Source organism: Daktulosphaira vitifoliae, unplaced genomic scaffold (genome assembly GCF_025091365.1).
Source record: "Daktulosphaira vitifoliae isolate Bord-2020 unplaced genomic scaffold, ASM2509136v1 Scaffold_1, whole genome shotgun sequence".
NCBI lineage: Eukaryota > Metazoa > Arthropoda > Insecta > Hemiptera > Phylloxeridae > Daktulosphaira > Daktulosphaira vitifoliae.
In genome coordinates, this window is record NW_026099572.1 from 34,205,339 (window position 1) to 34,221,358 (window position 16,020).

Here is a 16,020-nt window from a genome sequence, read left to right on the forward strand (position 1 = left end):
ATTTTGAAAAATTGTAAAAATTATTTTATGCATCATCATAATGAAATAAATTTAATTTATTAGGCAATTAATCATAATGATCAACTGATAGAGATAAACAGTATCATCTAGCATTAATTTTTATTAATAGTGAATAGCATGCATAATGAGAATCATTAAACATTGATAGAAGTCTCTTTAGCAAATTCTTCGTCTTTAGTTTGTAATTCTTTCCATCGTATCTCTAAATCTAAATATTTTTGCTGCAACATTTTCTCTCGATCTTTTTGTCGTTCAACGTCATCAGTCAAAGACTATAGTTAATTAAAAAATAGAAATTAGTTGTATTCACTAAAAGTTGTAAAAATTATATAACTTACTTTTAGCAAGTTTAAAAGTAAAATATTTAATAGATTCATAAATCAATTAAATACCTATATTTGTAATTCCTCAGATGTTATACATATATGTAATTCCAAAAAATTAAACTTTTAAGTGTTGTAACTAATATAAACTTGAATATGACTAACTTTATTTTACTTGATTCTACCTTTTATAAAATATTACCTGTAAACGTTTAGGAATAGCTGCTTCTTCTTGCTGTTGTAAAAATTTAAAAGTAGATAGCTCTAAATAAGCCTGCTCAATCTCATCTACAAGTGTTGTAAACTGTTTAATAAGTCCTTGAGAACGTGTCTAAAAGAAATAAAAATTATAAAACTGTTATGATTAAGCTTCCGCTAAGAAACAATACTCAAATTTATAGATTAAATACATTATTTTTAGTTTCGATGCGAAGCTGAGAAGATATTAATTTTACCATTATGTGATTATTTTGTGTATTACCACTTTGTCTCAGCTCTCACTGGACCGATTTCTTTCAACAATACGTCAAAAGATCACAAATCGTATCTAGTTAAAGACATTACCCTTAAAAATTGAAAAAAAATTCCCTCATTCCCTGTGAATGGGGGAAATCTACAAAAAAGTTACAATTTCAAAAATCAGTAATTTTTGACATTTTTTTTACTTTTTTTTTTTTTAAATGGCTATAACTTTTTGAATAATGAACGAATAAACAAAAATTATTTTATATGAAAATTTAAGTAATTCCCTTTTTCTTTCATATAATATTTTTGAAAATCTGACCCTTTAGCTGCCCCCAAGAGGGGATTCAAAATAATAAATTTTTTACAAAACTCAACTTTTCAACTTTAGTTTTAAAAATGTTCTGGGAATACTGTGTCTTTAAAACATATGTCAAATTAAACTTATATTATGTACTACAAATTAAAAAAAAAAATTATCCGGCGACCTGTCTTCTTTATGCAAATGGCTGCCGTAGTTAAAATATATGTTATTTTTGTGTTCAAATTTTATTTTATTTTTTTGTTTATTTTAAAGGTTTGCCATAGTAAATTTTGAATTTTTGAAAACTTAAAAATTTGTATAAAAAGTTAGATATCATCTATACTTGTCCCGATTATGCCACGTCTATACTGTGCCATGAACCTACTGTGCTACCATTTTATAAGATATTTAAAAAATATAAATATCAAATGAAAAAAATGAAACTGTCAACTTTTTAAACTTTTGATCCAAAATTTCACTGTAATTTTTTTTAAAACCATTTTTGTTTTCCTAGACTACGTTAAAAGTATGTTTTTTATTATTTAAAAAAAAATTTATTATACACTTTGTATATACAGAGTGATATTTTTGTCATAATCTACTCAATTATTTACAGAATAAATATAATTTAAACATTTTATTTTTTATTATCTTTAGTTACCCATTATTCTTGAATCATTTACTATGTAATACTTTTTAATTTCATCACTTATATCTAGTAAGGATGTCAATTTTGTTTTTTTAAATGGGAACACATATTTTGAATTTAATAAAATCTAAGAGTTTTTAATTTAATAGTAAATGGCATTTGAATTTTTAACATAACTTTATTTGTTTATTAGATATAAACATTTAAAGTTTCAAATTTTTGAGTTAATATACATGTATAATACATAAGAAATTACAAATACAGGTAGCTAAATGGTTTTTATGACATCGCTGTCACAGTCACAGATTGTTTATTATCAATTATGACTATCATTAGATATACTTTTTATATAGTCAGTTAGTGTATTTATGAAATCGCAACAATGTACCTTACTAGTGGTAATAACAATGCTGTGTACCTGCGAATATTGATAAACCTACCAATAAGATACCTGTAATTGTAATACCTTGTATATTATACATGTATATTAATTTAAAAATTTGAAACTTTAAATGTTTATATGTAATAAACAAATAAAGTTATATTAAAAATTCAAATGCCATTTACTATTAAATTTGAAATTCTAACATTTTATTAAATTCAAAATATGTGTTCCCATTTAAAAAAACAAAATTGACATCCTTACCAGGTATAAGGGATGAACTTAAAAAGTATTATATAGAAATGATTCAAGAATAATGGGTAGCTAAAGATAATAAAAAAAAAATGTTTAAATTATATTTATTCTGTAAGTAATTAAGTGGGTAATGACAAAAAAATCATTCTGTATATACAGAGTGTACAATCAATTTTTTTTAAATAATAAAAAACATACTTTTAACATAGTCTAGGAAAACAAAAATGGTTTTAAAAAAAATTACAGTGAAATTTTGGATCAAAAGTTTAAAAAGTTGACAGTTTCATTTTTTTAATTTTTAAGTATTTTCTTGGTTTATCCCTTATGTCTTCAATTTAATTTTTTTAAATAGCAACATACATATTTAACTAACCAAGAGAAGTCTAATGATAAAAATAGCAGCAAACAACCCACTCCTTCTTGTGCGTAGACATAGAAATGTGAATAATTCCAAAGTTTTAGTTCAATATATTATCAACCAGCCATTTTCTTAACCAGATCATTTTATATTTGTTACCATTATAAAATATTAGAAATGAATCAAAAAAGTTAAAACTATTAAAAAATACATGTAATTAAAAAAAGTAAAAAATACTTATTTTTTTCAAAATTTTATAATATTTATTATTTTATTATTATACTTCACAGAAAAATTAAGCATTAATAGTTTTTAATCTTACTTGATAACCACCAAGAATAATTTTTATTTTTTTTTCCATTTTTCCAGCTTTTTTAGCTTCTTTAGTCATATGACCTCTGTTCTGTTCAAGTTTTTTTTCTAATGACTCAATTCGATCCTTTTTACTTGCTAAGTTAGCTCTTGTATAACGATTTTGATTAGGTAAAAATAGTACTTGACCCAAACATTCACCCCATACTTGAGTAAATGAATCTAAAGACAATTCACCATGATTCATACCATATTTAACTACTTCCATTTCTTTTTTCAACATTTTTCTTGCCTAAAATTTTTTTAATATAGTTAACATAATGTATAATGGACAAAAAAATATTAAATTACATTTTCTATTTCTTCTTCGGTAAAATGTTGATATGGATGTGTTTGTAAATATGCTAAATGTTGACCTTCAGTTAATATAGGTTGTTTCTTTGGCCCACTTTGTGTGAGTGTTGCTACTTCTGGAGGAAGAGGGTTACGAACTGCATCATAATGCAGCATTGTAATCATTTCTTGTTTTATTAATTCTTCAGCCTATTGCAATGCAAAAGAGAAATTATCATAAAATTAAAAGAGATGTTGAATGATTTTCAAATTTATAATTGAAATATTATTTGTATTTTAAGGTTTTGTGTATAAATATTTTAACTTTTTATATCTGTATTCTGTAAATCAATCATTAATGTTTGCTCATTAGGTGAATATAAGTTTATTATAAATAAATAAACCAAATTAATTTTTTAAAAACTGTTTGTTTACATAAAAAAAGAAAAAAACTTAACAGAATCATAAGAATTATCTCATGGAATAATATTGAAAATACTATAATTAAAAAACGCACATTGTTACATGACAAACCTGATTTTGAAAGAGAGACAAAAAATAGATGAGTTTCACATACAATTTTCTTTATTAAATGCATAACTTGAAACTGCAATAATGATTAGTTGATTTAATTGCAATAAGGAGTTTAAGTTACTAAATAAACTAATAAAATTAATTGAGGCAACTCTTCAAAATATGGAAATCAAAATAAGAGTAACATTAGAAATGTCAAAGCCAGCAACGGTAAGAAAAGGCTTAAGACAAGGAGATTTGCTATCACCAATATTGTTCAATCTAATCAGAGAAACAAATTATAACAGAATAGTATTGGGAAACTCAAACATAAATCTTGGTTTACACTGACGATATAACAATATTAGGAGATACTGAAGAAACGGATAAGAGAATATACAGGAAACTCATCATTATGGCTAGTAAGGTTGGGCTGGAAATAAACAACAAAAAAATAACCCTGATTCAACCCATAGTACTGTATGCCGTGGAGACATAGTCACTTAGGAAAGCAGAAGAAACTAGATTGAAAGTATTTGAAAGGAGAATCCTACAGTAAATCTATGGCCCATGTGTCAACACAAACATATATAGTGAATGGTTTAAACGTCATAAAAGAGAACTCGAGCAACTGTTCCAGAGACCAAACATCACAAATGAAATTAAGAAAAGGAGATTGACCTAGGCAGAAAATGCATGGTGGTGAGTGGGATTTATAGTTAGATGATGAGAACCCAGTTGGTGAGAGACCTCTAGGAAGACCACGCTTACGTTGGGAAGACTGTGTGAAAAGGGACGTTGGAAGCATTAAGTCAGAGATACTATGGAGATGAGTGGCAGAAGAGAGAGATGGATGGAAAAAAATTTGTTTGGCAGTGTGGTCTCAATGACCGTAAACAAAAAAAAAATTGCAATAATAAAAGTAAATAACTAAGATAGAAAACTAAGTGTTAAAGAAATTTGCATGTTAAAAAGGATCATTAGACCTGAATTTTTATTTAAATTAGGAATTATGATATCGTTCCAACGTTATTTATCCTAATTACTTTCAAAGAAAATATTTATAAAATTAACATTGGAAAAACATACAATTATTATTATTATTATTTCAATATGGTTTCAAGTTTAGTTGATATAGAAATATATGTACTAAAATATCATTAAAATTTAATAACCTTCTGAAGATCAGTAAGAGGTGGTTCAGAATTTAAAGGCCTCAGAACAATATTTGTATCTGGAGGACGAGGTAAATTTCTTTGAATGACTTGAGATCTCAATTTCATTTCCATTTTTCCTGCAATTAAAAATTTTAAATTACTTTATTTGATGAAATCAAACTTCTAATTTACAAACAACTTACGACGAGCCATAATTTCTTCTGCACTACGCATTTCAACATCAGACTGATCTTCGATAAAGTCCTTCTGTTCATTACTCTCTTCTTCTTCTGGTTGATCTTCAGGAACAACAATTTCAAAATCATTTTTTGGTTGGGGTAGAGTACTTAAACCCACTTTGAGCTGTTCTTTTTGCTGATGATGAAAATTTTTCATAGCTTGAGGTGTATTAATAATATCCATGTCCATAGAGTCCAACTGATTAATACTTAATTGATCTCTTAGTGGTGTAGGTGTAGCTATACCAGACTTTACAACTGATCTATTACTTTGAGGAGTTTGGAAACTATCATTTAACTGTTGTGTATGTGGTGTTCCTAAGATAGTATTTGGAGTGGTAATAATTTGTCTTTGAGGAGTTACACTGCTAAAATCAACATTCTGAAGCTCAGTATTTAACCCACCTTTAAGTGGGGTATCTACATGTGTTAAAGCCATAATATTTTGAGCATCCTAAATAAAGAGTTATAGATTAAAATGAGAAATAAAAAAAAAAATTATTAAAAAATTACTTGTAAAACTTTATCTGTTGACACAGATGGAGTTCGAGGTGTGCGACCAGGAATATTATTTATTGATGGTGTATAGTCAGAGAGAAGTGCATCTGAAGCTTGCTGAACACCATTTTCCATTGCTATTTCTCGAGCAACCTCACTAGCTCTTCCAAGTTTAACCACTTGTTGTAGTTCCTACAAAAAGTTATTATATAAAATAAATAATGAATTTAAAACAAATGATTATTCTCATAATTTACTTGATCAGATATTTGAGGTTCTGGTAATACAAGTTTGCTCATTTTTCTTATTGGCTCTTGATTATTCAATAAAGCTAAAGGGACCTCATTTTCTTTTCGTTGCTTTAACTTAGCTTTATCTTTCTTTCTTTCTCTCTATAAAATAATTATAACAAATTTTTAATTTAAGTTATAGACTTTAACTGTACATTTTTTAATTTAAAATAAAACATATACTTCTTCTATTTCTACTCGTAATTCACCATCTAAATTTTGCTGTCGTAATTTTCTAAAATCTGGTGCTAATGGATCAACCTCTTCATTAGCAGTATCATAAAATCCTAAAGCTGGCTTTTTTTCAAACGGTATTTCAGCATTATAATCAATACCTCGTCTTCTTTTATTACCTCTACCTACACCTATACCAGCAGCTCGTAACTCTCTACGTTTCTATAAATATAATTAATAACATTACTCTTTTATTTTATGAAACTTTAATAAAAACTTTATTTTACTTGAAGTGCTGCAAGTCTACGGGCTTCTTCTAACTGCTTTTCACGAGCCTTACGTTTTGCTTTTTTACCTTGAGTATTAGCTAATCGAGCTCTAGCTTCAGATAGCATTTCCAATTCTACAAAATTATATAAACATTTATAATAATAAAACTAATTCATTGTTGTTAATGTAATATCATAAATCTCCAAAAAAAAAATAAAAAATGAGATTTAAATATAAAATTTTCAAAAAAAAAATAATAATATTAAAGTTAACATTATGTGTGATTTTTTTAGTCCACAGAGGTTACAGGCATTGAAGCAATTTCACATATATTATTATAAGGTTTTTACGTCACTTAAAAAAATGACTTTTTAAGGATACTCTGTGTCGCATTGACAATGACAATTTTTTATCAAATAGCATAATTAAGCTTAAATATTATGCTATATTACTCTCACTTTTTTATTTTAATTTTTAAAATAAGTGTTTGCAAACAAATTCTTAGAATACAATATTTTTTAATTTTTAAATACTTAAATAGAAGAATTGAGTTAACATAATTCTTAAACTAACTTTAAAAATAATTTTATATTAGAATAATTCTAATATATAATTATATAACATATAATATAATTGTTATTGTTAACCAGTGCAAACTATGAAAATCTAATGTTTTACTATCATAATTAGGTATACTAATTATATTGAATTCTACTTTGTTTGTGTTTATTGTAAGATACACTTTAAAATTAAAAAAAACCCAGCACAGGGGGGTCGCGGCACAGTGGTGACGTGGCATAGTTGGATCAAATATAATGATATCTGACAGTGATTAAAATCACTATCAAAAATAAACGCTTCGATGCAAATCTTTAGATAGTGTTTAACTTTAAAAAAATTGGTGTTTTATTCCAAAAGCTACTTGATCTGCTGGTTCTTATTAATATCTCGATTAAGATAAAGTATGTCGAATGAAAAAGGGTTTATTAAAAAATATTATTTCTCATAAAAAAATTGTGTGGATCCATAAACTTTTCAATAAGTTATAGCATTATAAAGTTAAATATAATATAAATAATAAAATCGAGAATTTTCACACGAAAATAGCATTCGGTAGACATTTTCGCCGTGAAGACAAGTCCAGATGTCAAATTTTATTTTTTCACATTAGAGTATATTACATTAGCTTTAATTTAAGATATATATAAAAGTGTCAGACCTTCCGGAACATTTTCAAAAGTTAAGTTGAAAAAGTTAATTTTTTATGAAAAAGTTGTCATTTTAAATCCACCCCTGTGGGCAGACAAAAAGTCAAATTTACAAAAAAAATATACCAAAAAATAGGTAAAGACATCAAGCATCTATATAAAAAAAATTTATATTGATATGTTCATTTTTGAAAAAGTTAGAGCATTATTAAGTTAAAAATATAAAAAAAAAATTATATTACAAAAATCGTAATTTTTTATTAACTTTGATGTCAACTTTCACCACGAAGACAAGTCCAGAGGTCAATTTTTTTTTTTTCAAATTAAAGAACATTACATTAGCTTTAATTTAAGATATATATAAAAGTGTCAGGCCTTCCGGAACATTTTCAAAAGTTATGTTGAAAAAGTTAATTTTTTATGAAAAAGTTGTCATTTTAAATCCCCCCCTGTGGGCACACAAAAAGTCAAATTTACAAAAAAAATATACCAAATAATAGGTAAAGACATCAAGCATCTATAAAAAAAAAAATTATATTCATATGTTCATTTTTGAAAAAGTTATGACAGTTTTTAGTAAAAATAATTGAAAAATTTTCGAAAATTAGCCATTTTTAAATTTGTAATTTTTTTGGAGGTTTCCCCCATTTACGGGGAACGAGGGAAATTTTTTCAATTTTGAAGGGTAATGTCTTCGACTAGATACGATTTGTGATCTTTTGACGTATCGTTGAAAGAAATCCGTTCGGTGAGAGCTGAGAAAAAGTGGTAACAGAAAAAAAAAAAAAAAAAAACACATCATAGTAAAACCAATACCTTCTCAGCTTCGCATCGAAGCTAAAATATTAATTATTTCTGAAAAATTAGGCTAATAACAAAGCATTTTCAAACAGTTTAACTTTAATACTACTTAGGAAAAACAAATAACTTAATATCTATAATTTAAACAAAAATGAAATAGCCATAAATAATAAAAAATATATATGAAGTTAAATAAAATATGAATTTAAGTTAGAAAATAAAAAAAAAAAACGGTAGCACAGTGGGGTTGAGGCACAGTGTGGACGTGGCATAGCTGGAACAAGTATAGATTATATCTAACAGTGATTAAAATCATTATCATAAGAAACGTTTCGATTCAAATTTGTAGATAGTGTTTAATTTTAATTATTATTATTCCCTTAATATTTATCCCGATTAGTTATTTGATTTATAATTATAATATATAATAATAATTATAGTAATGAAATTTGGTATGAAATTGATATTCAATAATTTAATACTATAATTTTTACGGAGATATCATAAAAATAATAAAGTACTTGTATATTTCTTTACTTTTAATGCGTATAAAAATTTAAAGGGCTTAATACAATACTTTTCAATAAAAAATATTAGTTACTTATAACAAACTTTAAGTTTTTTACACTTACTACAAGGAACTCTCATCAGTAACAAAAATATACTTTTCTAAATGAATTTTTCGGCATGTTTTCAAATGTGCAATTAGACTTTTTCTATCACTTCTAAGTTTTAATATTATTACTTATTATTAAAAAATAAGTATTTACATATAAAAAAAAAATAATTAAGAACAAATTAATATGTTAAAAATAAAGAAAAATGACATATTTAACCTATTTTTTTAATCTTTTAAAGTTGATTTTTGTGAAAGTTTAATAATAAAAAAAAATTTATTTATTAAAAAACTTTTAGTTCAATTTGCAAGTCTGAAATTGACATCATTAAATAGAAAATATTATGAGAATTAAAAAAATTGTATTGTTAAGATTAATATGCAGTCAGGAAATTTTATAGTTACTATTTATAGTAAATTCATCAGAAAAGCTTAATATTTTTTTACATTTTTATCATAATAGATAACTTAAATAGAAAGAATAGTTATCATTTCCTAGTAATTTTTGGTGTTTAAAAAGATTCTAAAATCATTAAAAAAAAGTAGGTCAAGTTAGAGCAGAGAAAATGAATGATATTCACAAAAAAATACCTTCTCAGCTTTGCATTTAAGCTAAAACCTAAAATATAGTATAATAATTTTAGTTTGAAGAAGAAATTTCTTCTCGCGAGGGGCGACTACAGTGATGGGATCCTTGATCTTTATTGAAGTTATTGAATCTAAATAAGATAAAAATCAAAGAAGTTGAAAATGTATTCTAAATTAAAATGAATTAAGAAAAAAATGCAAAAAATTCCTTGCCATACACAGGTTGGAACTTTGTACCCCAAGCAGTTAAGACACAAGTTTTACCGATTTGGCAACCTTACGTCGCTTTTGTCGAATGAAAAAAATGGCAATTTAAGCTAGTTCAAACTTCAAAGTTATTTTTCTCGATTTAAAAAAATTAAATAAGTTTAACTTTTTATGCTATATCAATTTAATTTATATAATATTTATGAAAATCAGTGTACTCCCTTTGACAGGTATTTAAAAAGTTAAAAAGTTATGGCAGTTTTAAGTAAAAAAAATTGAAAAAATGTTGAAAATTAGAGAATTTTAAATTTGTAATTTTTTGGTGGATTTCTTCCGTTTACAGAGAACGAGGAAATTTTTTTCAATTTTTGAGGGTAATGTCTTCGACTAGATACAATGTGTGATCTTTTGACGTATTGTTCATCAAAATCGGTCCAGCGAGAGGTGAGATTGAGTGTTCACAGACACAAAAAAAAAGAAAAAAAAACAAATCATGGTAAAATTAATACCTTCTCAGCTTCACATCAAAGCTAAAAATAAATTTGACAGATAACTGTTAAAGTTAATAATCAAACATATAAATTACAAATTGAAATAATTATTATATTCCTATTCTAAAGAAGTGAAAAAATAATTATACCATCTTCATCCATATCTTTAGGATCTGGACGAGCTGGTTTAGTTTCAGGATTAGGATCTATTTCTCCTGGTTTCAGTTTTCTTGGATCTTCTCCAACTTCTTCTCCATCTTCTTTTCTTTGAGCTTGATCTCTAAAAAGAAAAAATGCATTGTTAAATGAAATACATATAAAATTAGAAGAAGGATGGTTAAAATTAAATGTTTATAGTTACAATAAGTATTCATATCTTTCCAAACATTGAGAAGCAGTTCGACCTACAATTGGTGCAATAGTACGCCATTGGGTTGGCATAAGTTTTGCAAGATGCAAGAGTTTTTCATCTTCTTCTCGACTCCATTCTGTTTTTTTAATACTGGGATCAAGCCATTCAAACCAACGAGCTTTACATTGCTTAGCGGACTTTCGATGTAATAATGATGCAATTCGTGACCATTGATTTTTTCCATATTTCATAACAGCAGCTTTAAGAATTTCATCCTGAAAAAAGATAGGAATAAAATCAATATTTAAGTATTCTTGTAATTCATAAGCCTTGAGAAATAAATTTTAAATGCAACCATTTCTAAAGTATCATTATAAATAAATAAATAAAAAGAAACTAAATTGAACACTTACACAAATATTGACATATAAGATTTAAAAGGTTGTTCAAAAAGTCAAAAATGTCTGATGTATAAATGGTAGCTTTAATAACTTATCCTTATGATTTTTAGTTAGTACCTTCAAACGAAACGTGTCAAAATTTCATGACATTTCAACAACACATTCCTAAGATACAGTCATAGAAGAAGTAAAGCTACTTATATTATTTTGTAAACAATGGATAAAAACAAATTTTGTACGTTAATTAAACACTGCTATTTAATGAGAAAAACCACTGTGAAAACCCAAAAATAGCTTGAAAAATGTTTTAAGGACTCTACCCCTTTGAAAACAACTTTTTGTCACTGTTTTACTGAATTAAAACATGTTCATACAGACACAAATGATGCTGAACGCTCAAAACACCCAAGTAAGACAATTATGCCAGAAAACATTAAAAAAAATTCACAATATCGTGTTGGAAAACTGTAAAGTGAAAGTGCAAGAGATAGCTAACATTGTTAAGATTTCAATTAACTGTATGCATCACATTTTACATGAACATTGGGGTATGAGAAAACTATGTTCGAAATGGATAGTGTGTTTTCTAATAGTGGACCAAACACAACATGTCGATGATTCACAGAGCTGTTTGAAGCTATTTAACAAGAATAAGAAATTTTTGCATCAATATATGACAATGAATAAAATGTAGATCTACGACTACACTCCTGAATCGAAACAACAGGCAGCAAAGTGGACTGAATCCAGTAAAAGTGTTCCGAAGCAGCTAAAAATGCAACAATCAGCAGGCAAGGTGGTGACCTCAGTATTTTGGAATGCGCATGGAATTATATTTATTGATTATCTCTGACATGGTAAAATAATCAATAGCTATTACTAATTATGTTATTGGAGCATTTGAAGACTAAAATGAAAAAAGGTGAAAAAAGACCATGAATGGTCTTGCTTCATCAAAACAATGCACCATATTACAAATCATTGAAAATGATGGCAAAAAAGCATGATTTGGAGTTTGAATTATATTAATTAGAGTAGGATAATATCCTACTTTTTAAAATAAGTGTATCTTAATTTCATTGAAAAGGATATATTATATTAATCTATTGACTACTTCTAAGAAATTAAATCAATGATGTCTCCTTAGATTTTCACTGGGATAGTGTGTTTCAAAATTTAATGAGCCCTGTAAACAGGATGATCGTTTAAGAATAAGATATTCATTTTCTCAGAAACTTGAAAGTTTATAATATTTATTATTCAATGAACTGTTCATTGGTTATTGTTTGTTAATGATAAGCAACATTTGACTAATTTAATATAAAAAATACAAAAAAGGATAACTGTATCATTACACACTATTATTTTTGATTAAATACATTATGTATGGGAAAAAATAGAATATTGACTTAATAATTTATGAATATTCTTTTAAAGCAATGTTTTAAACTTTTTTACCACTGTTGACCACTTTATCAAATGTTAAAATTTTATAGTGACCTTTACCATAACTGAATAAAAAATGACTACCTAATTAATTCCTAAACCACGATTGAGAAACAATGATATAGAAAGCATACAGGTTTTGATAAATCTAAAAACTTTTATTAAACATTTTGTATTAATTTTTTTTTTTTTAATAATAATTAAGGCATTCTTAAACTGTGTTAAAAACATATTTATTTTTTATAACTTTTTCCATTTTTAGATTTTTATACTACAAACTGATTATTTTGAAAAGTTTTGTAAATAGTTATGTTAAAAACATAGCTTTTATAATTTATATTTAATAAAATTTCAAAATTTTAAAATAGCACTTTTCTTAAAAAAAAATTTTGATAATTCAATAATATTTTTAATATGAGTACTTAGTGTTACAAGCATTTATATATATTGAATGGATGAAGTATGTATTATAAATATACTCCAGTACAAACTGTACCTACTCGCATTAAATTTTTAAAAACAAAATTTATTTAAAAAATTGAATATATTTTAAATTGTTTGAAATTTCATTGTTTTTTATCATTTATATTAAATTTAATAGCCTTATCTTTAAATTAAAAAAAATATTTTATAGTAATTATTATATTATTTTATTATATCATATTGGACTGAACATTTTTGATTATAATTTACCAGTTAGGTATTTTTAGTCTAAAGTGAAATTTGCATAAAATATCAATAACTAATTGTAAGATGCTTATGGCATTTTCAGAAAATTAAATTACCTTTTATATTTAACATGTGTTATAATAAACTAAAAATAGAGTTTTAAGATGTTACTTTTAAGCAAAGAAATTTATTGAGTGAATTATGGTGAAATGTTTGAATAAATGATAAAGTTAATTGCATATTATACAATTACAAGCATATACATGTAATATGAGTTCGTATGGAATAAATAATAAATAAATTTGATTCATAAGATCATCGTTTTAACTTATATAACAATTTAAAAAAAATGACTTATAAAGATAATAAAATATTTTACCTCGGTGTTCCGCCAAACACCACCTTTGATCATAATTCGAGGCATTTTTAAAGTTTTTAAACTTTTTTGTATTTATCAAACAAAATACTGAAATTAATAATAAAAATATAATAATTTTAATGTATAATATTAACTTATGTTCCAGAAGTATAAATACGAAGATATTTAACATACAACTACCAAGATAATATATATATTAATTCGTTATCATACATCAGGTTTAAACAAATTATTTGGCACATGGTTATATAAGCCGTCTATATAATCGTTATCTAGCATCACAAATACACATAACAAAGTTAAAGCCAACATTCAGCTATCTGGTAGCTTAATGGTATTTTGTTATTGGTAGTATTTTTATCATTATTAATGATTGTCACATGGATATGGCATAAAAAATGATGATTTTTAAAATTCAGAAAATGATTTCTCCAATGCATAGTTCCATTTCTATTTACTAAACGTGTAGGTCGTTTAAAAGATTTAAATTTAGATATTAATCTTCTTTACTGAATAAATCAATAAAAAATAAATTCATAAAAATATTAAATACTCTATTAACCATATATATTTTAAACATTTTTGCATGTTTATTTATGCAATTGGACAGTGATAAATTTTAAGCATGTCTAATAAAGAAACCAATGAAATTCGAGGAATGGCCAAGTCTGGAAGATTTTGGAAAACTCCAAAAACTAAGTATTAATAAAAAATTCTTTTATTTTCTCTAGTTTTATTAACAATTTTTTAATGATTGTGAAACTTAAATAATAATAATTATTCTTTAAGTTTCTTTAATATTATAGTTATTATAATATTAGTGGTAAAATGTATTAAATATATATTAGTTGCTAGTTTAAAATTAATACTAAAGAACTTTTTAGAAAAAAGTTAGGCTGTTAAGATTTATATTTAAATTTATACTGCTTATATCTAATAAAAATTGCTATAGGTTCTCTTCAATTAATAAAACTAAAGGGCTAAAACTTTCTTTTGAGCAAAAGCAAAAATTACGACAGGATATAAAAAAAACTAGAGAACTATCACGAGCACTTATAAATGAAAGAAATGCTGAAAATGAAGCTAGAAAAGAAAGAAGGCGAGAAAACATTAAACGACGTGCACTGAATCAAAAAAAATCAGAAGTCGTTCAAGTAGTAAGTTTATGAATCACTTAATAACCTGAATATATATGTTCTTGTTTAAAATTCAAATTGGCCTTACTTATTATGATAGTTTAATTATTCTTAATAAAAATAGTTTTATATGTCAGATAGGTTATATTTAATTTTAACCTTCATTTCGCAACTTAAAAACTAAAAGGTTCCTTCTCTTTATTTTATAACTTTTCAGGAGAGCTTTTTAAGGATTTCAAAGTTCAATTTTTTTTTTTTACAAGTAGTTAAAACTTATCGCTACAATATTATTCATTAAAGTATTCAAATAAATTGATTATTATAGTAAAATATTGAGGAATAATTGAAAATTCCCAAAATTATCTTATAGAATATTAAATATTTTAAATGTTTAAAAAAAAAAATTAAATGATTACAGAAACCTTTGGTTTTTAGGCTGTGATTTGTAGAAGCTTAAGACTAATAATTTTTTTTAGTATAAAATAATGTTGTAATAAGTAATATAATTAACATGAAGTGTAGTGGTTGACCTATGTGCCGTGATCATGAAGAACATATTACACTCTCCATGAGTGCTGGTTGATCCAAGTAATTATCAGCTCTCGTCACTTGATGAGCTGGTATTTTTTAAGGCGCATAAGTTAATATTTCTGTTTACCATTATTAGTATTATATTAATTTGTTAATATATTTATAAATATTGTAATATGATGTATCATTCTGATACACTATTTCTCCCAATCCGTTTTAAAAATATTCATAATTCCTAACTACTGTTTGAAGAGTTGTTATTGACCAGTTATTTTCTATTGTATGAACTTGTTGAATATGTTGCCATTTAAAAGAATGTTAAAGTTGGTCTCTTTATAAGGGACAGATCTAAAAATATTTAACGACTCAAAAGTCAAGAAATATTCATTACTTAAATATGCAAGAAAAAAAATTATCTAAATTATTATTATTTTCTAATCATCAATAATAAATAAATCCTCCATATTTTTAATTATTTATTAGATATTTTTACTTGTTTTAGATTAAAAACCCTGCAAAAATAAAAAGAATGAGGAAGAAAGCCATGCGCCAAATAGAAAAAAGGGATACTTTAAATATGACCTAGTAGATGTTACAGATTGAATAAAATGTGATTAATCAGTTTTTTATATTTGTAATATAAATGGAGATCAAC

At 25.3% G+C, this 16,020-nt stretch overlaps 2 protein-coding genes across 3 annotated transcripts; one reads left to right on the forward strand and one right to left on the reverse strand.

Moving 5' to 3' along the window:
• Nucleotides 1-103: 103 nt before the first annotated feature.
• LOC126897406 (cell division cycle 5-like protein) lies at nt 104-13,887 on the reverse strand. Its single transcript, XM_050670970.1, has 13 exons — nt 13,699-13,887; nt 10,813-11,078; nt 10,601-10,731; nt 6,558-6,673; nt 6,280-6,492; nt 6,064-6,198; nt 5,822-5,998; nt 5,273-5,762; nt 5,088-5,206; nt 3,418-3,609; nt 3,077-3,358; nt 547-675; nt 104-293 (listed from the first exon to the last, which is right to left on the reverse strand). Exons 1-13 carry the CDS (start codon nt 13,741-13,743, stop codon nt 156-158), a joined length of 2,433 nt encoding a protein of 810 aa, XP_050526927.1. The 5' UTR covers nt 13,744-13,887; the 3' UTR covers nt 104-155.
• A 130-nt stretch (nt 13,888-14,017) lies between these two features.
• On the forward strand, nt 14,018-16,020 carry LOC126897625 (coiled-coil domain-containing protein 86). 2 transcript variants are annotated; one of them, XM_050671375.1, is made up of 4 exons: nt 14,018-14,161; nt 14,309-14,397; nt 14,651-14,855; nt 15,868-16,020. In XM_050671375.1, exons 2-4 carry the CDS (start codon nt 14,324-14,326, stop codon nt 15,949-15,951), a joined length of 363 nt encoding a protein of 120 aa, XP_050527332.1. In that variant the 5' UTR covers nt 14,018-14,161; nt 14,309-14,323; the 3' UTR covers nt 15,952-16,020. The 2 variants fall into 2 exon arrangements, with proteins under 2 accessions (XP_050527332.1, XP_050527324.1); XM_050671367.1 differs by having other exon boundaries at nt 14,020-14,397.

Excerpts from the sequence above, each read along its gene's own strand:
- LOC126897625 (XM_050671375.1), top strand. The coding sequence starts at position 14,324 with ATGTCTAATAAAGAAACCAATGAAATTCGAGGAATGGCCAAGTCTGGA. Across the intron at positions 14,398-14,650 it reads TGGAAAACTCCAAAAACTAA|GTTCTCTTCAATTAATAAAA; the intron begins GTATTAATAAAA and ends AAATTGCTATAG. Across the intron at positions 14,856-15,867 it reads AATCAGAAGTCGTTCAAGTA|ATTAAAAACCCTGCAAAAAT; the intron begins GTAAGTTTATGA and ends TACTTGTTTTAG.
- LOC126897406 (XM_050670970.1), bottom strand. The coding sequence starts at position 13,743 with ATGCCTCGAATTATGATCAAAGGTGGTGTTTGGCGGAACACCGAG. Across the intron at positions 5,763-5,821 it reads CAACAGATAAAGTTTTACAA|GATGCTCAAAATATTATGGC; the intron begins GTAATTTTTTAA and ends CTCTTTATTTAG. Across the intron at positions 294-546 it reads CTATTCCTAAACGTTTACAG|TCTTTGACTGATGACGTTGA; the intron begins GTAATATTTTAT and ends AATTAACTATAG.